The sequence below is a fragment of the Stegostoma tigrinum genome, chromosome 30 (genome assembly GCF_030684315.1).
Source record: "Stegostoma tigrinum isolate sSteTig4 chromosome 30, sSteTig4.hap1, whole genome shotgun sequence".
Classification (NCBI taxonomy): Eukaryota; Metazoa; Chordata; class Chondrichthyes; order Orectolobiformes; family Stegostomatidae; genus Stegostoma; species Stegostoma tigrinum.
The window spans coordinates 2833690-2853176 of NC_081383.1; the positions used below are offsets into that span (position 1 = coordinate 2833690).

General features: G+C 52.7%; 1 protein-coding gene across 1 annotated transcript in view; it reads left to right on the plus strand.

The window, feature by feature from the left end:
• dda1 (DET1 and DDB1 associated 1) overlaps nt 1–18518 on the plus strand; it is a 41321-nt gene extending 22803 nt beyond the window's left edge. The window contains exons 2-5 of the mRNA XM_048559819.2: nt 7762–7842; nt 10305–10356; nt 11263–11324; nt 12897–18518. Coding sequence (XP_048415776.1) covers nt 7762–7842; nt 10305–10356; nt 11263–11324; nt 12897–13007 — 306 coding nt within the window. The 3' untranslated portion in view covers nt 13008–18518. The remainder of the gene's footprint in view (nt 1–7761; nt 7843–10304; nt 10357–11262; nt 11325–12896) is intronic.
• Nucleotides 18519–19487: the final 969 nt, after the last annotated feature.

The following is a 19487-nucleotide window of genomic DNA, read 5'->3' on the forward strand; positions in this document are numbered from 1 at the left end:
GGTGTCGTGGTGGGGGGGGTGTCGTGGTTGGGGGGGGTGTCGTGGTTGGGGGGGTGTCGTGGTTGGGGGGGGTGTCGTGGTGGGGGGGGGTGTCGTGGTTGGGGGGGGGTGTCGTGGTTGGGGGGGGGTGTCGTGGTGGTGGGGGGGTGTCGTGGTGGTGGGGGGGTGTCGTGGTTGGGGGGGGGTGTCGTGGTGGTGGGGGGGTGTCGTGGTGGGGGGGGTGGTCGTGGTGGGGGGGGTGTCGTGGTGGGGGGGTGTCGGTGTCGTGGTGGGGGGGTGTCGTGTCGTGGTGGGGGGGGTGTCGTGTCGTGGTGGGGGGGTGTCGTGTCGTGGTGGGGGGGTGTCGTGTCGTGGTGGGGGGGTGTCGTGTCGTGGTGGGGGGGTGGTGTCGTGGTGGGGGGGGTGGGGGGTGGTGTCGTGGTGGGGGGGGTGGGGGGGGTGGTGTCGTGGTGGGGCGGGTGGGGGGGTGTCGTGGTGTGGTGGGGGGGGTGTCGTGGTGGTGGGGGGGGTGGTGTCGTGGTGGGGGGGGTGGTGTCGTGGTGGGGGGGGGTGGTGTCGTGGTGGGGGGGGGTGGTGTCGTGGTGGGGGGGGGTGGTGTCGTGGTGGGGGGGGTGGGGGGCGTGGGGGGGGGTGGTGTCGTGGTGGGGGGGGTGGGGGGCGTGGGGGGGGGTGGTGTCGTGGTGGGGGGGGTGGGGGGCGTGGGGGGGGGTGGTGTCGTGGTGGGGCGGGTGGGGGGGGTGGTGGGGGGGTGTCGTGGTGGGGGGGGTGGGGGGCGTGGGGGGGGGTGGTGTCGTGGTGGGGGGGTGTCGTGGTGGGGGGGTGTCGTGGTGGGGGGGTGTCGTGGTGGGGGGGGTGGTGTCGTGGTGGGGGGGTGTCGTAGGGTGTCGTGGTGGGGGGGGTGGTGTGGGGGGGGGTGGTGTCGTGGTGGGGCGGGTGGTGTCGTGGTGGGGGGGGTGGTGTCGTGGTGGGGGGGTGTCGTGGGGTGTCGTGGTGTGGTGGGGGGGGCTGTCGTGGTGGGGGTGGTGTCGTGGTGGGGGGGGGCTGTCGTGGTGGGGGTGGTGTCGTGGTGGGGGGGGAGTCGTGGTGGGGGGGTGTGGTGTCGTGGTGGGGGGGTGTGGTGTCGTGGTGGGGGGGTGTGGTGTCGTGGTGGGGGGGGTGGTGTCGTGGTGGGGGGGTGTGGTGTCGTGGTGGGGGGGGTGGTGTCGTGGTGGGGGGGGTGGTGTCGTGGTTGGGGGGTGGTGTCGTGGTGGGGGGGGTGGTGGCGTGGTGGGGTGGGGGGTGTCGTGGTGGGGGGGGTGGTGGCGTGGTGGGGTGGGGGGTGTCGTGGGGTGTCGTGGTGGGGTGGGGGGTGTCGTGGGGTGTCGTGGTGTGGTGGGGGGGGCTGTCGTGGTGGGGGGGGCTGTCGTGGTGGGGGGGTGGTGTCGTGGTGGGGGTGGTGTCGTGGTCGGGGGGGAGTCGTGGTGGGGGTGGTGTCGTGGTGGAGGTGGTGTCGTGGTGGAGGTGGTGTCGTGGTGGAGGTGGTGTCGTGGTCGGGGGGGAGTCGTGGTGGCGGGGGGAGTCGTGGTGGCGGGGGGAGTCGTGGTGGCGGGGGGAGTCGTGGTGGCGGGGGGAGTCGTGGTGGCGGGGGGGGGTGTCGTGGCGGGGGGGGGTGTCGTGGCGGGGGGGGGTGGTGTCGTGGTGGGGGGGTGTCGTAGGGTGTCGTGGTGGGGGGGGTGGTGTGGTGGGGGGTGGTGTCGTGGTGGGGGGGTGGGGGGGGTGGTGTCGTGGGGGGGGGGTGGTGTCGTGGTGGGGGGGGTGGTGTCGTGGTGGGGGGGTTGGTGTCGTGGTGGGGGGGTGTCGTGGGGTGTCGTGGTGTGGTGGGGGGGGCTGTCGTGGTGGGGGTGGTGTCGTGGTGGGGGGGGAGTCGTGGTGGGGGGGGCTGTCGTGGTGGGGGTGGTGTCGTGGTGGGGGGGGAGTCGTGGTGGGGGGGGAGTCGTGGTGGGGGGGGAGTCGTGGTGGGGGGGTGTGGTGTCGTGGTGGGGGGGTGTGGTGTCGTGGTGGGGGGGTGTGGTGTCGTGGTGGGGGGGTGTGGTGTCGTGGTGGGGGGGGTGGTGTCGTGGTTGGGGGGTGGTGTCGTGGTGGTGTCGTGGTGTGGTGGGGGGGGCTGTCGTGGTGGGGGGGGCTGTCGTGGTGGGGGGGGCTGTCGTGGTGGGGGGGTCTGTCGTGGTGGGGGGGTGGTGTCGTGGTGGGGGTGGTGTCGTGGTGGAGGTGGTGTCGTGGTGGCGGGGGGTGGTGTCGTGGTGGCGGGGGGTGGTGTCGTGGTGGGGGCGGGTGGTGTCGTGGTGGGGGCGGGTGGTGTCGTGGTGGGGGCGGGTGGTGTCGTGGTGGGGGCGGGTGGTGTCGTGGTGGGGTGTCGTAGGGTGTCGTGGCGGGGGGGTGTCGTGGCGGGGGGGTGTCGTGGCGGGGGGGGTGTCGTGGCGGGGGGGGTGTCGTGGCGGGGGGGGTGTCGTGGCGGGGGGGTGTCGTGGCGGGGGGGGTGTCGTGGCGGGGGGGGTGGGTGGTGTCGTGGCGGGGGGGGTGTCGTGGCGGGGGGGGTGGGTGGTGTCGTGGCGGGGGGGTGTCGCGGGGGGGGTGGGTGGTGTCGTGGCGGGGGGGGTGTCGTGGCGGGGGGGGTGGGTGGTGTCGTGGCGGGGGGGGTGGGTGGTGTCGTGGCGGGGGGGTGGGTGGTGTCGTGGCGGGGGGGGTGTCGTGGCGGGGGGGGTGGGTGGTGTCGTGGCGGGGGGGGTGTCGTGGCGGGGGGGGTGGGTGGTGTCGTGGCGGGGGGGGTGGGTGGTGTCGTGGCGGGGGGGGGTGTCGTGGCGGGGGGGCGTGGGTGGTGTGGCGGGGGGGGTGTCGTGGCGGGGGGGGTGGGTGGTGTCGTGGCGGGGGGGGTGGGTGGTGTCGTGGCGGGGGGGGTGGGTGGTGTCGTGGCGGGGGGGGTGTCGTGGTGGGGGGCGTGGGTGGTGTCGTGGCGGGGGGGGTGTCGTGGTGGGGGGCGTGGGTGGTGTGGCGGGGGGGGTGGTGGGGGGGGTGGGTGGTGTCGTGGCGGGGGGGGTGTCGTGGTGGGGGGGGTGGGTGGTGTCGTGGCGGGGGGGGTGTCGTGGCGGGGGGGGTGTCGTGGCGGGGGGTGGTGTCGTGGTGGGGGGGGTGTCGTGGTGGGGGGGGTGTCGTGGTGGGGGGGGTGTCGTGGTGGGGGGGTGTCGTGGTGGGGGGGGGTGTCGTGGTGGGGGGGGTGTCGTGGTGGGGGGGGTGTCGTGGTGGGGGGGGTGGGTGGTGTCGTGGTTGGGGGGGTGTCGTGGTTGGGGGGGTGTCGTGGTTGGGGGGGGGTGTCGTGGTGGGGGGGGTGTCGTGGTGGGGGGGGTGTCGTGGTGGGGGGGGTGGGTGGTGTCGTGGTTGGGGGGGTGTCGTGGTTGGGGGGGTGTCGTGGTTGGGGGGGTGTCGTGGTTGGGGGGGGTGGGTGGTGTCGTGGTGGGGGGGGTGGGTGGTGGGGGGGGTGGGTGGTGTCGTGGTGGGGGGGGTGTCGTGGTGGGGGGGGTGTCGTGGTGGGGGGGGTGTCGTGGTGGGGGGGGTGTCGTGGTGGGGGGTGTCGTGGTGGTGGGGGGGGTGTCGTGGTGGTGGGGGGGGTGTCGTGGGGGGGGGTGTCGTGGTGGTGGGGGGGGTGTCGTGGTGGTGGGGGGGGTGTCGTGGTGGTGGGGGGGGTGTCGTGGTGGTGGGGGGGGTGTCGTGGTGGTGGGGGGTGTGGTGGTGGGGGGTGTGGTGGTGGGGGGGGTGTCGTGGTGGTGGGTGTCGTGGTGGTGGGGGGTGTCGTGGTGGTGGGGGGGGGTGTCGTGGTGGTGGGGGGGGTGTCGTGGTGGTGGGGGGGGTGTCGTGGTGGTGGGGGGGGGTGTCGTGGTGGTGGGGGGGGTGTCGTGGTGGTGGGGGGGGTGTCGTGGTGGTGGGGGGGGTGTCGTGGTGGGGGGTGTCGTGGTGGGGGGTGTCGTGGTGGGGGGTGTCGTGGTGGGGGGTGTCGTGGTGGGGGGGGTGGGGTGTGTCGTGGTGGGGGGGGTGGGGGGTGTCGTGGTGGGGGGGGTGGGGGGTGTCGTGGTGGGGGGGGTGGGGGGTGTCGTGGTGGGGGGGGTGGGGGGTGTCGTGGTGGGGGGTGTCGTGGTGGGGGGTGTCGTGGTGGGGGGTGTCGTGGTGGGGGGTGTCGTGGTGGGGGGGGTGGTGGGTGTCGTGGTGGGGGGGGTGGTGTCGTGGTGGGGGGGGTGGTGTCGTGGTGGGGGGGTGTCGTAGGGTGTCGTGGTGGGGGTGGTGTCGTGGTGGGGGGGGTGGTGTCGTGGTGGGGGGGGGTGGTGTCGTGGTGGGGGGGTGTCGTAGGGTGTCGTGGTGGGGGTGGAGTCGTGGTGGGGGGGGGTGGTGTCGTGGTGGGGGGGGTCGTGTCGTGGTGGGGGGGGGTCGTAGGGTGTCGTGGTGGGGGGGGTGGAGTCGTGGTGGGGGGGGTGGTGTCGTGGTGGGGGGGGGTCGTGTCGTGGTGGGGGGGTGTCGTAGGGTGTCGTGGTGGGGGGGGTGGTGTGGTGGTGGGGGGGGTGGTGTGGTGGTGGGGGGGGTGGTGTGGTGGTGGGGGGGTGGTGTGGTGGTTGGGGGGGTGGTGTGGTGGTTGGGGGGGTGGTGTGGTGGTTGGGGGGGTGGTGTGGTGGTTGGGGGGGTGGTGTGGTGGTGGGGGGGTGGTGTGGTGGTGGGGGGGTGGTGTGGTGGTGGTGGGGGGGTGGTGTGGTGGTGGGGGGGTGGTGTGGTGGTGGTGGGGGGGTGGTGTCGTGGTGGGGGGGTGGTGGTGGTGGGGGGGTGGTGTCGTGGTGGGGGGGTGGTGTCGTGGTGGGGGGGTGGTGTCGTGGTGGGGGGGTGGTGTCGTGGTGGGGGGGTGGTGTCGTGGTGGGGGGGTGTCGTGGTGGGGGGGTGTCGTAGGGTGTCGTGGTGGGGGGGGTGGTGTGGTGGGGGGGGGTGTCGTGGTGGGGGGGGGCGGTGTCGTGGTGGGGGGGTGTCGTAGGGTGTCGTGGTGGGGGGGGTGGTGTGGTGGGGGGGGGGTGTCGTGGTGGGGGGGGGGCGGTGGTGGGGGGGGGTGTCGTGGTGGGGGGGGGGCGGTGGTGGGGGGGGGTGTCGTGGTGGGGGGGGGGCGGTGGTGGGGGGGGGTGTCGTGGTGGGGGGGGGGCGGTGTCGTGGTGGGGGGGGCGGTGTCGTGGTGGGGGGGGCGGTGTCGTGGTGGGGGGGGCGGTGTCGTGGTGGGGGGGGCGGTGTCGTGGTGGGGGGGGCGGTGTCGTGGTGGGGGGGGCGGTGTCGTGGTGGGGGGGGCGGTGTCGTGGGGGGGGGTGGTGTCGTGGTGGGGGGGGGGTGGTGTCGTGGTGGGGGGGGGGGTGGTGTCGTGGTGGGGGGGGGTGGTGTCGTGGTGGGGAGAGCGGTGTGGTGGGGTGGTGGGGAGAGCGGTGTCGTGGGGTGGTTGGGGGAGGTCGTCGTGGTCGGGGGATGTCGGAAGGTGTCGTGGTGGGGCGCGTGGGGGTGGGGGGCGGTGTCGTAGGGTGGTGGGGGGGCGATGTCGTAGGGTGGTGGGGGGGCGGTGTCGTAGGGTGGTGGGGGGAGCGGTGTCGTGGTGGGGTGAGGTCGTCGCGGTCGGGGGACGTCGTCGGGTGGCAGTGGGAGGGCGCCGTCGGGTGGCGGTGGGAGGGCGCCGTGGCCGGCAAGGGCGGGGAAGGGCATCGTGGTGGGGGGGAAGGGCGTCGTGGCGGGGGAGGCGGGGGTCGGGCTTCGTGGGGGTGAGGGCTCTGGGGGAGTGGAGATTTGTCGTGGGGGAAGGGGGAAGGGTGTCGTTGGGGGAGGGGGCAGAATTGTCATGGGGAGGGGAGAATGGTGTCGTGGGGGAGAATTGTCATGGCGGGGAGGGGAGAAGGGTGTCGGGGGGGAGAATTGTCATGGCGGGGAGGGGAGAAGGGTGTCGGGGGGGAGAATTGTCATGGCGGGGAGGGGAGAAGGGTGTCGGGGGGGAGAATTGTCATGGCGGGGAGGGGAGAAGGGTGTCGGGGGGGAGAATTGTCATGGCGGGGAGGGGAGAAGGGTGTCGGGGGGGAGAATTGTCATGGCGGGGAGGGGAGAAGGGTGTCGGGGGGGAGAATTGTCATGGCGGGGAGGGGAGAAGGGTGTCGGGGGGGAGAATTGTCATGGCGGGGAGGGGAGAAGGGTGTCGGGGGGGAGAATTGTCATGGCGGGGAGGGGAGAAGGGTGTCGGGGGGGAGAATTGTCATGGCGGGGAGGGGAGAAGGGTGTCGGGGGGGAGAATTGTCATGGCGGGGAGGGGAGAAGGGTGTCGGGGGGGAGAATTGTCATGGCGGGGAGGGGAGAAGGGTGTCGGGGGGGAGAATTGTCATGGCGGGGAGGGGAGAAGGGTGTCGGGGGGGAGAATTGTCATGGCGGGGAGGGGAGAAGGGTGTCGGGGGGGAGAATTGTCATGGCGGGGAGGGGAGAAGGGTGTCGGGGGGGAGAATTGTCATGGCGGGGAGGGGAGAAGGGTGTCGGGGGGGAGAATTGTCATGGCGGGGAGGGGAGAAGGGTGTCGGGGGGGAGAATGGGGTCGGGGGGGGGTAGAATTGTCATTGGGGGCAGGGTAGAAGGGTGTTGGGAGGAGGGGAGGATTGTCATTGTGGGGAGCGGAGAAGGATGTGGCGCGGAGGGGTGAAGGGTGTCGTGGGGAGGGAGGGGGAAGGGTGTTGTTGTGGGGCGGGGGGGGAGAATTGCCCACTCCAGTACTGTGTATTCTGGTGTTGTATGGTGACAAACCTTTCCCTATCAGCATTGTATCCCAATATAAATTTTGTTTTACGGCCTTATAGTGATATATATTTCGCTGTCAGGATTGGTGTTGGATATTGGTACTTTGGAGCAAAAATGTAGCTTTATTTAAACAACAGTTGCCCTTACTGTTGGCACACAGCAATGGTATCGCAGTTCCTTTCTGTACATGTTGTTCTTTTCCACCATGTATCTTGCCATATCGGCCTGTCATTTGTCGTGTAGGACTATTGCGCACTTAGATCTTTAAAAACCTGCAGGAGGCTTTAGTTTAATGCCCATTTCTGTCAGTTTGGAATCCCTTCATCTGGAAGCCATTTTAAAATTACATGATTTTTCTGGATATAAAATTAGTTGACATTTGTTTTTACTGTATGGAATTCTGTGATGTTTTTTGTGAGGATCCCATAAACAATTCTCTGCAATGTTTTATGATAAAGGAGATTCACTGGCCTTGCTGCAGTACATTATCTTTTCATTGACTTTTAAACGTATGAAATTTAGCATTTAAACATTTGGTATTTTTTAGCTTTTCCTGTTTCAGTGGATAAAATGTGGTCTGCACAAGTTATATTTTGGAATGTTTACATTTTGACTCTGGCGAAAATCTCCCGAAAACCCCGCAATTGATGTAAAGTAATTCAGAGCTGCAAAGAGGTAGAAACACAGGGTACATTGACTGCTTTATGACTGATGTGATATTTTTTCTACTGTGGGATTGGCTGAGGTTCAGACCATTCTTCTATCAATTTAACCCCTCAGCTGTCAGCCTTGATAGTGAAAGTGGAAGTCCTTATGATCATCTCCTTTGCCTGCCTGATTCGAAATGGGAAGCTTTGCTTTCTTTTCTTAGTTTATCCAGGTTGTGTTCCAGTTCAGAAGTTTTTTTAGTGAAGTGTAGACTTAATATTTGTATGTATGTAATTACAGGCGGACTTCTTGAAAGGATTGCCAGTCTATAATGAAAGCAACTTCAGCCGATTTCATGCAGATTCAGTTTGTAAAGCTTCGGTAAGTGCATTTCAAAGACTGAGACTCATCAGTAACGTGTCTTCTTTGTTGTCAGCAAAGTATGTAAGGGAAAACCTGACCCCTTCCCCTCAGCTGTGACGACAAATAGAGCAGGACTTCCAAATCTGAGCGGAGGAAGGATAGGATGGGATGGGAAATGAGGGATGAATCCCTTCTAAACCTAGGGCTGGAGACAATAATTATTGCACGCCTCATCCTGGAGTTGGGTATTGATAAAATTAATCTTTAAATTGTGCAACAATCGGACCAAACAACTTTTCTGATTTCACATGTCTAAAACCCTTGTTGATTTTTCATTATTTTTATTTTTATCGAATTTGTTTTGAATCTGTGAACTAAACTAAATTTCGAACAGAGTAACAGTTTGTGTTAAAATGAAAACCGACCAAAAGAGCTTTTGTTTACTCATGAGACTAGACCTGGAAGTTAATTGCACATTGGATTCTGATCAAAAATTTCTGCAGATGTTTCGTCACTGGGGAAGAGCATCACGTTTAAACAGATAGCAGAAATTGGCTATTAATGAGGTCAGTACCTGAGAATTGGTTCCAGCAAGTCTGGAAAATAAGATTATGCTGAGGCAGGTGGCAGGTTTTGAATGGTAACTGGGACCTCACGTAGGAGACAGTCAATCTGTCTGAGTGTGGTCTGAGTTTGAATTGAGCTTTGGATTATGTTCCTGTGAGAAGGAATCAGGCTGTTGATGCTACAGTATGAAGATTTGAAAGCTCCCTGCTTAACCTTCCTTATCAGTTCTTGGAAACACAGAGAATAGAGAACTAAGTTGTGTCAGTATTATTGCTTTTATCTGAGGGAACAGAAATGGTGGCACAAATTGATATCTTCAGAAAACCGACCGCAAACCCATTATCTGTGTCTGTAGAACATGAAAACCACTTAAGCAGTCTGGCCAGTTGTGATATTTTCTTTTATTTATTCATTACCCATGTTTATTTGTGTCTTTTGTGTGAATGGGCTGTAAACACATGTTTTAGCAGTTATAGCATAAACGACTTAGATTGCATTGTTTAATTTGCAGAAGTTATTGTAATGTGATTAAATTGCTCTGTGTTTTGTTAAAGCTAAAAGCTTTGGAATTAAAGCTAAAAGTCTGGAATTGATCACTCGCAAACTCGGGTTGGTTATTCTAACGTTGGACTAGGGACCATTGGGGTCAATTTTGAGGGTCTTCGAGGTTTCCATGCGACTGTCTTGTGAAAATAGCAGTAGAAATGTTGATTTGATTTGACTGTCTCTGTGTTGTAACAAACCATCCAGGGAGAGGACAGTGACCGTGCGTTCAGGCTAGAATCTGTTTCCTAATGCTTTATATCCGAGGCCAGTAATGGTGCTGTGTTGATGTTTTTGATTCCATTTACCTTTTCCTCAAGTCCATTTGGATTGGACCCTATGATTAGGTGAAGTGTGGGTGAGTTTGACAGGGCTTTCTCAATGACCCCTATTACTAGAAAATATCTTAAATCATTCACAGTAGTGACAGATACTCCATCCTTGACTCTGAAAACACGAGTGGCAGTTGTTCAGTGTGTCTACTTTGCTGTGCCCCTCCCTCCAAGCATACGTGTGTCTGGAGACACAGCCCATGATCAGGAAAAATTTGGTTAAAGAGATGAGTTTTAATGAGCATAATTATCTTTAAAGGAAGAGAGAGATGGAAGTGCTCAGAGAGGGAATTCCACAGTTGAATACATGACCACTAATGGTGGGAAAGAATTTGAACAGTGCAGAGAGCTGAGGGTGGGGGCTAATTACAGAGATAGGGAGAGTGAAGCCATTAAGGATTTTGAACATGGGAACTTTAAGTTGAAAAGTTCTGGGGAATAGTCGGTCCAACTGGGAACAGTGTGTGAGCGAATATGGCGTAAGTCAGAATCTGGGTAGTAATGGAGAGCTGAAAACTGTCTTGGAGGACATTGGAATAGATAAGCCTGAAGCACCAAAACTCTGGTTCACGGCATGGTTCACACCTCATGAACTGAAATAGTCTGGAGATGGATCGGAGTTAAAATAGCTGATGTTGGCAATTCAATGGATCTGGGTCTGGTCAACAATAGCCTATCTATAAGTATAATTTAGTAGCATAACCCTGGAGAGTGGATGTATCAGTCAGAATCCATTGAGTAATGACAAAGTTCAGTGTTGTTGAGGCCACAATTGGATTGTCCATGATTTTATCAAATGACAGGTTCAGTGCTGGAATGACTGTCTCCAGCTCTGAATTTGCACCTGTACAATGGCTTCAGAAGGGTATATAATAAAGATACATGCATTACACCAAGCAATTGGTGTGGCCTTGGTGACAAGAATGTTTACAATGGATATTCGCAACTGATGGCGAACGAAAGTAATTTACCTCCAGAGCTTTAAAATCTCGTGTTCCTAGTGAATTTTTAATCTACAAAATTTCTTCTTATTTACAGAATAGACGACCATCTGTATACCTCCCAACACGCGAATACCCATCGGAACAGAGTAAGTGCTTGAAGTTTTGTAACTATTATTGCCTTTATCTGAGTGAACTGAAAAGATGGAACTATTTGACGGCTTCAGAAAATCAACCACAAACCCATCGTTTGTGCCTGTAGAACATGAAACCACTTGAACAGTCTGGCCGTTTTTGTAAAGCTGCTGTTTCACTCTCCTACAGTGCAGTAACAACATGAGTGATGATTGCCACCAACAGAATGTTGTCAGTAAAACTGTATTCAGCCTATCTCCCTCATAAGCAATATGGTATATGAATTTCAGTGCCAGTATTTTGCAAGCTATGCTGGTGGATTGTATTATGCAGCATGAGCCTCAACTATTCATAACAAGCAAGGAACTGATCATAACAAACCAGCGTGATGTCGAACAAAAGATGTGATTCTGTAGTGGGACAATATTTGCTAGATTTGCTTTTTCAGTGAAGAGTAGCTCCCAAGAATGGCAGAGCACCAAATGAATAGACTTGATTTGTATCTGATTCTCCTAGCTGGTGATAGCACATTCTGTGTGGTCTCTCCTGGGGTCAGAGCTGCGACCACCTCTTGATGAGAGTGAATCTTCTGTTCTTTGTCTCAATGTTAACCTTGCATGAGCATGGTTTGTATATTTGTACTTACACCAGGCATTATATGGTGTCTTCATTGTCACTGATTCACCCTTGGGTTTGTGCTAAATCTTGTGTGTGGCCTTTGGCTCAAACTCACTTTGTGCACAAGAGCCTCGCAGCCTGTAATCTTCACCCCAACACTCAGCTGGATCTGAGCTTGGATTCAGTGCTGCATCTACCGCACCGAAACTGCTTGTTTTATTCGGCACAGTTATCACCCCAAGTTTATTCCATTAAACTATTTACAGATGACCACTAAATCTCTTCATTTTTGTTTTACACAGTCATTGTAACAGAAAAGACCAACATATTGCTTCGGTATCTCCATCAGCAGTGGGACAAAAAGGTGAGCTGGCTGACTGTGTTGTTGGACAAAATGTTTTTATTGAATGATAGGTTGGGGGTCAGGGTGTGGGATATTCAAGGCAGCCATTGATGTATGAATGGATGTCCAGTAACACTGGTAGGAAGATAATAAAGTGTGAACTGAGATGCTGCTTGGCCTGCTGTGTTCATCCAGCTTCACACTTTATTATCTTGGGTTCTCCAGCATCTGCAATTCCCATTAACACTGGTAGGAAGTTTGCTGCATTATTGGTTGTCATATGAGGGCCTGAGGCATTGGGAGAAAAAAATGCTTCCAGTGTGGTGGTGTTCTTCTAAGAAAGTGTTGGAATTTCTGTTACACTACAGAAAGGGAAACTTCCTCTGAATTGGGGCAAGTAGATGAGTGGGCATTTATTCGGAGTGGTGGGGAAAACCAGAATTTAGTTGAAGATCTCACAAATTATTCATCTTCCTCCATAAAACTGCGTCAAGAGTTTAGGGATTTGGATTTCAACAGTTCCATAAATTATAAAACTGCCTTTGTTGGCAACCTCACAAATAAGACCCAGGCCGTTTCTTCACTGTGCAGACTTGAAATAGGTTGCATCAAAGCCATCCTGAAAAGTGTCCAGTCTTCCTCAGGTTATCCTGGAAGGATGAAGTATCTCAAAAGTTTGAACAATGGGTGAAGCTGCTGTTTCATACTCCTACTATGCAGTAGCAACATGAGTGACATTCACCACTAACAGAATATTAGCCTATCTCTCTCATTAGTAATAAGGGACATGAATTTCAGTATTCTGCAAGGTAAATAAACTGCATGTCTCAAAGACTGGTGGATTATATTACACAGCATGTGCTTCAACTGTTCATAACAAATAAGGATCTCACTGTAACAAACCAACCTGGAGTTGCAGTGGGATGTTCAACAATAGATGTGATTCTGCAATAGGACAGCATTTGCTGGATGGTGCTAAACATCCAAGAAATTATCCTGTTGACCAGTTTAGGATTGTCAGTTGAGCTACAGTGTGACTCGTGTGTACTGGAAACTACTTTTTAATAAAATTTTCAGACAAAAATAACATGTACATGCACTGTGCCTGTTTCAACTCAACAAAATAGGTGAGAGGCAGTTGCTGGGTTATTTCACAAGGCAATACCCTAATCAAACAGTCAACCTGCCTAGTTTAAAATTTAAACATAACCTGACATTTAATTGTCAATCAACATTAATGGGTGCATTCTACATGATGGCACCTCCATCAGTCTGAGTCCACGTGCCATCCAATCAGCCCCCTCCTTTCATTCAAGATAAATGTTAGTATGCCCATTAAATTGGTATTCATGTGTATTGTCCTGATGAGAACACAATGAAAACCTTTGACAAAATGTCTTTTTCTGGAAATACTCACATTCTGTGCTATCAAATGACTATTAATGTAGAGAGAGAATTTCCTTGCTGTTGTGACTGGGAGGGAGTGCATCTGATCATCTCTGGTTAATCTGCTGGGCAGCCCTGCCCATTGACATTAACGAATTCAGCACAGTATTGAACCTTAGAGGTGTTATCTTTTCTCCTATCTTGTAGAATGCAGCGAAGAAAAGGGACCAAGAACAAGTGGACGTTGAAGGCGAGAGTTCGGCCCCACCATGCAAAATTGCTCGCACAGACAGTCAGGACATGATTGAAGACACTTAATCCTTTGTCCACAAGATGCAAGTGCTTCCCTTCTCATCATGCAATGTCTTACAGTCTCTCCACCATGCAGCCCTTCATTTGTATATCATAGGAGCACCTTTATTTATTTGCGTGTAATTTATGGTCTGGGTGAGGGAGGCAGGGAGGGAGGGAAGTGGAGCAAGTGAACCATGCAAAAGCACTCCAGTCACGATCAGCAATTGATCAGTCTGCTCGAGGGTTTCACAGAGGTTTCCGAGACACAGGCTGAGTTGGATTAGCTCAGTGTCTGATTAAAAAGTGTGTAATAGCCTAGGAGTCAGAACCTTGCAGTATGCAATGACGTGGTCCTGAAGTGCAGCTGGAACACAACTGTACTGTCCACAGTATTTATGCTTGGATCTTCCTGATTATTGATACATAGCTATCACTGTCATCAACCTTTTCCCCTTGACCGATTTGCAGTTCTGTTTATTGTGAAGCGTAGTGCAGTGTTCAGAAACTGACAGGTATGCTTGTGTCAAAGTTTATAACTTGAGCAAGCTGTTTAATTAGATCTTGCCCTCACCCAAAAGCAAAACCCAGTCCTCTGCATAGCTGTGTTTGGTTATTAAGATTCCACTCCCTCATTTCCCACCTCCCACACTTGTTTCTGGTATGAGAGATGGGCAAAGATTGAGCTGAAAAATCCCAGATTAGCCTTTGGTTCAGGACATGGCAAGATTCGTATGACAATCTCTGAACGCCTTGGTGGAAAGAGCCTGGCAGCACATTGGAAGTGGGTCATTCGTACCGGAGCTCCTGAAACTGTTGGCATTTGAACTATGTGCTGATCCCATGTGCCATTTGGTTTTACAATCAGTTTTTATTTTAAGGGAAGCCACATTGTATGGGTTTGTTTCTTTTTAAAATAAATGTTTTTGAAGTTCGAAGAGTTAACATTGCAAGTGCTGGGAAGTTGATTCAAATTCTCAGGGTGTGAAGAAACTTGGTGCAAGAAAACTGCAGTTCAGGTAACATTTCAATCCTGAAATCATGATATCGCTGTCCTCTGCCCTTGTATAATGTTAATTTGTCCACTGTTTTAATGCAGGCATTGAATTTCTTAAGCTGGGTGTGACATGACAGTGTACCTTACGACTGCATTAAGTTATTCCAGTGTTAACATCATGCTGGAACTGCTCTGTTGGATGAACTTTTTCTAAGAAAGTTTTGGTTAGGCTTGAATATTGGCAGAGAAAAATTGATCTCCTTTGCACTACATCACCGTGGAAACTTGGCTTCGAAGAGCAGTGTCTACTTAACTGAGTTGCCTTTTGCAGAAGAAATGTATTCCACTGCTTTTTCAAGATAGAACCTTAATGTGATCGATGTGACTGGAGTGGGTCTGGACACGTACAGCGAAGAGAGGAAATTGGGTTTTGCGGTTAGTTTGATTAGCATTGCAACAGTGTCTCCTGGTGCATTATGCCTGTATCATGGACTTGTTGCTGATAGTTCCTTGTTGACAGGTAAAAATTTGGATAGATGAGCAATTGGCTTCAGTTCCAGTAGCATTAGACCTCTCTAGACGACAGCATCGAGTTTGACTAAGGTGGTGCTTTGCCAGGGCCACTGGGATCTTTATTTTGTGGTTGTGTGCCCCTGCTTCCACCTGAATTTTGAGTCGTCTTTTGTGTTGAATCCTCTATTACCATTACCAGCAAATTGTAATGTGATCAGAGGGTCCTTTAACTGTTCCTCTTGCTGGTAATGCCATATCTATGGGCTGTGATAACTGTTAAGAAGTAGTACTTGTTTCTTTTTTAATCAAAAATAATGGAATTTGAGTGAATGATTACCAGGGAAAGCGTACAGTGATACATTGCTTAGAGGGGAATTGTTTGGTAGTTCATTTCTTCCATTATTCCTGGTCCTGTGATGGCCTCTAGTGTTTCTCCATATTTTGGCTTCCAAAGGAGTCATGATATAATTTTGTTTTGGGATGGTGGTTTTATTTTTAATGATAAATATATTAAGAGCTACTCTGCTCCATGTGTGAGCTGGATCATCAGTATGAATAGAGGCTGCACTTTGCAGTGCCGGAGGTTAGCACTCCTTTGAAGCTTGGCCTTGCTGTCAGCCCTATCTGGTGCTATGACCTTGGGTCTTGATGGACTATAGAGTTTGTTTCCTTGTGCACAGAGCCTTGATTTGGGGAGTGGACAACATAATAGTGATATGGTTCATTAGCAGATAAAGTTATGCTGAACTCTTGCAGCTAAAAAAATCATGCAGTCTTCATTGAAAAACTGCAACTGTTTAAACATTTCAGACGTGACTACCCTTTCCCAATAGATGCACTGGACCCTCACCTACTGTAACACTGCTTCCCCCCACTGCTCTTCCAAAAGTTCCCTTGCTTCTTTCCCTTTCATGGCTTTAAACAATTAAATATTGGTGAAGATGGAGAGTGCACAGACTGGAACCTGACAGAATGTGCGAATAGTCTTCCTCCCATCAAACTGTGGAAGGAAAGGCCCGCATTATGTGAGGGGTCACATGGATCTGATCTCAGCTGTGGGCTCGAGTTTTTCATTCAAATTTGTACAGTTAGTAACTTAATTTATCTCCTGCAGTAACATTTCTGTACATTACAAAAATTACTGTATTTTAGAAGCGTGTCATTCATTTCAAGAGAAAGCCTCGATAGAAATGCAAATCTTTTCAAAGCAGATCAGTTAAGAGTAGCCACTGCTACAGTCACTCTGGACGTGTTTCTTTTGTCACTAATAGGTTATTTCTGCACCTACCGGTGAGCTGACATTGTCTACTTTTCCTTTAAAGCATTTGACTGGCTTCTAAATCCGCAGTACCCAAAAAGCACTCAACCCAACACCTGAATTAGCAGCCTGCCTCTCTCAGCCTACCAGAGAGGTATGTGGGTTGGAGTGGGTAGTAGGTAATAATGTGGTTCTGTCATACAGGATTGAGAGGAGGTGGTGCTGTTCCTTGTCGAGGTAGCTGTATCAAAATGAAGAGTACAGTAGAAACTGCCCCCCCCATTGGGTCAAATGTTGAAGTATTCTGTCCAGTTTTTCTGTGGTGGGAAGGGCTCAGAAACGCTCAGAAACTCAGCGCATTTTTTGAATTCCTGCTTTTGAATCTTCCAGGCCATTGGAAGCGGTAATCTGCCAAAGCTCATAACAGAATCCTGTAAAGGTGAGGCTTGCATGTGAGTGCAGGGTTAAGCATTCATATTGTCCGCTTTGCCAGAAATGAGTTCTGCCCCAGTACATCATTGGAACAGTGTCTCACCAGATGGAGTTAAGAAAAGCAATAGTCCTAGCCTATTGAGCAGGGAGGTGGGGGACCCAGTAAATGTCTGGTCCTTACTAAAGTGCAGCATGTCCTGCTGGATGATGTATGTGCCCCGCAATGTGTAGAGGTCAAGTGTGGCTCACTGCATTTCTCCCATTCCAGCCTCCTGTTTCCAATAGCTACTGTGTTAGTGAATCACTCTGTCTCATTGGACCATGCCCCTTTTATCTGAATGTTCCCAATATTTCAGCCAAACTGCTTGTGGTAGCCCTGGACTGCAAAATTTTCATGAATCTTGGAGTGCCGTTTGTGTTCTAACCACCTTCAGCTCCACCCTCCCACCTTCTGTTTTTATGCTTTCTCCCTCCTTCCTACAACACCCACCCCTCCCATTTCTCTTAACCTGGCATGAGTTAGGTTTCTACCAGACTCTGCGTGTAGCTGTTTACTACCAGCGGTTAGAGCTCTTCCATGCCGACACTGCGCCGTACCCCCCCACCCCTTCAAACTGTCATTGACCGGTAGAGGTTTCCCCCTTGGCCCTTGAAGAAATGTTTGAATTCCCAAAGTTTAAATCGAGGCACTAGAATCATGAGCTTTTGGTCATCCATTATTTTAAAATAATCTTAAGCACTGTCATCCCAACTCCCTGCAAGTACAAATGACACTACGGTGAGTAAAGGCTCTCGGTTTATAAGTATGTTCTGCAGCGGAGTCCCCTGAAGGCTGTGAAGATGGTTCGCATTCACAGCTCCAGCCCTTGTTAAATAATATAGTCAATCACGGTCTCTCTTCCTTCGACCACCTTTAACCTTGCCCTGCATGAACTCAATGAGCTGCTACCAATCAATAGCTGGCTTTTATTGAATTTTTAAGAAATAAATAAAATGTCACGGAAAACTTGTAATAAAGGTGTTTATAAATGTGAAGAATGTATATTTACTTTTTTTGTAATACTGTGCCCAGATCAGTGTGATTACTGAGCTGATCAGATCAGAGCACATTTCAGTCTTGAAAACAGACTGAATGAAAAAGGCACATTATTTCCTGGACTGTTCAACTGCGAGACCTAAATTGGATGGGATATCGCTATTTTCACTTTCCCATAACTGCTCCCTGTACCCCTATAGTGGGAAGCATTGACTCCTACTCTGTGGATGACTCTCTGATTTTACACCCATCCTGCGTTGTCAAGGGCTGGCGAAAATTGAGGTTTATCCTAATTCTGTTCTCATTGGACATCCTATTCAGAATTTTGCTGTGCAACTTTAGAACAAGGTTATTTTCTAATTCAAGATACTGCAGCAGTCCACTCAAAACCAGGAATAATTCTAAGCAGAATGAAGTAACTGGTTTAGGATTGGCTGTGTGCGTTTGGGCGGGCGGTTGTGTCGAGACAGAAGGGAGAAGAGCCAGGCAGGATCATTTATATTAAGCTTCCAGCTGGCTTCTTGGATAATGTGTATTGCCAGAGTAATCTTTAATTATCCATTGTCCGAGCAGTGTGGAGAGTGGTTTCTAATCCAGGGTCCCAAACTTGGAAATACTTCCAGGATAAATCTTTTCCTTTCTGTTCTACAATTTCTGTTTTATTCTGTGTAATTATCCAGTTCCTGGTTAATTTTTATTGCATTTTACAGATCATTCCTTTCTTCCAGTGAATAACTGGCCTGGCCTCCTTTTGGATATTGCAGTAGGTGATCATTGAGAGGACGTCTTTATTTATAGTGGGAGTGGCATGGAGGGGGCTGCTGCAACTGACCAACATGTCCTCATCTGACACATGTAGGACTTGCTGGATAATGAGCGGAAACTCCTTTCTTTATTCTCATCTTGACACTTCTTGAAAACAGCGCAGGACTAGCGATGCAAAACAGATTTTAACAGCTTCTTCCACTGCTTTTTGCTGTCAACTCCAACTACGGCTGAGGATTTAATCAGGAGTGCTGTCCTTTGTGTGGCTAGGAAGCAAAAAGTGATATTTGGGGCAGTAAGTTTGGAGGTGGTGAGGTGCGTTGGCGTTGCTATAATAGGGTCTCTCATGTTCCCCTTTTGAAATAGAACAGCGAGTGAAATAAGATATGTGCTTGATTAGGTCACAGTGATTACCCTGATCTGGTGTACGTCGCTCTCTGAATTTGTACAAATTTTTTTGAGCTTTCTATTGTGGATTTAGCAAACAAAAGCTGATGTAACTTCTAGATGCAAATTAAAATATTTTGACAAATACCATCACCTGTTTATAGTTGTTTTAATGTTAAGTTTCATACACTGTATCTTAAATCATTGTTATATCCTGGTGATCTCCCGCATCATGCTCCATCTGCTGGTGGCTATGCCTTAACATCTGGAATGCCTCCCTAAACCTTTGTGCATGTTTCCTCCTTTTAAAGCATTCCTTTAAACCTGCCACTCTGACCTGTTAACTGTCTCCCCCTGGTATTTCCTTGAGTCTTGCAGTTAATTTCTTGTTTATTACACAATGTGATGTGCTTTGGAGTGTTTCATTTTTAAAAAAAGCACTTTATGTACAAGATAACAAAGTGTGGAGCTGGGTGAACACAGCAGGCCAAGCAGCATCTTATGATGCTGCTTGGCCTGCTGTGTTCATCCAGCTCCACACTTTATCTCGGATTCTCCAGCATCTGCAGTTTCCGTTATCTCTCATGTACAAGATGTTGTTTCCATTGTAGGTATCACCTTGGCTCCATTATAGCAACCTTGCCTGATTCTATAGTTTGAGTGTTAATTCTGACTGGAGCCCAAGTTGTGTGATACAGACTAACAATGTTGATTTGGCTAACATTCTCCTCTCAATCAACAATATAATTAGTTCTCTGCCCCTTTTTAATAGAAGCAAAATACTGGAAAACTGCAGGTCTGATAGCATCTATGTCGAGAGAAAGAATTGACATTTGAGTTCCATGGTCCCTCTTCAGAACTTCTCAATGCTTACTTGGCCATTAATGGTCCCCATTAGTAGCTATCTATTCTCCCAGGCTGACCTTCACCCATATTAAACTTTTTTTCTCTTTCTCTGGGCTCTCTCTCCAGCTATCATTTACTCCTCCCCCACCCCATCTTCAGTATGTATCCCAGCCTTTTCCCAGCCACAATCCATTTTGAAGATGTATTTGGACCTGAAGGGCTAAGTCTGCTTTCTGTCCCCACACTCAGCCCAGACCTCTGCTAAGTTTCTCC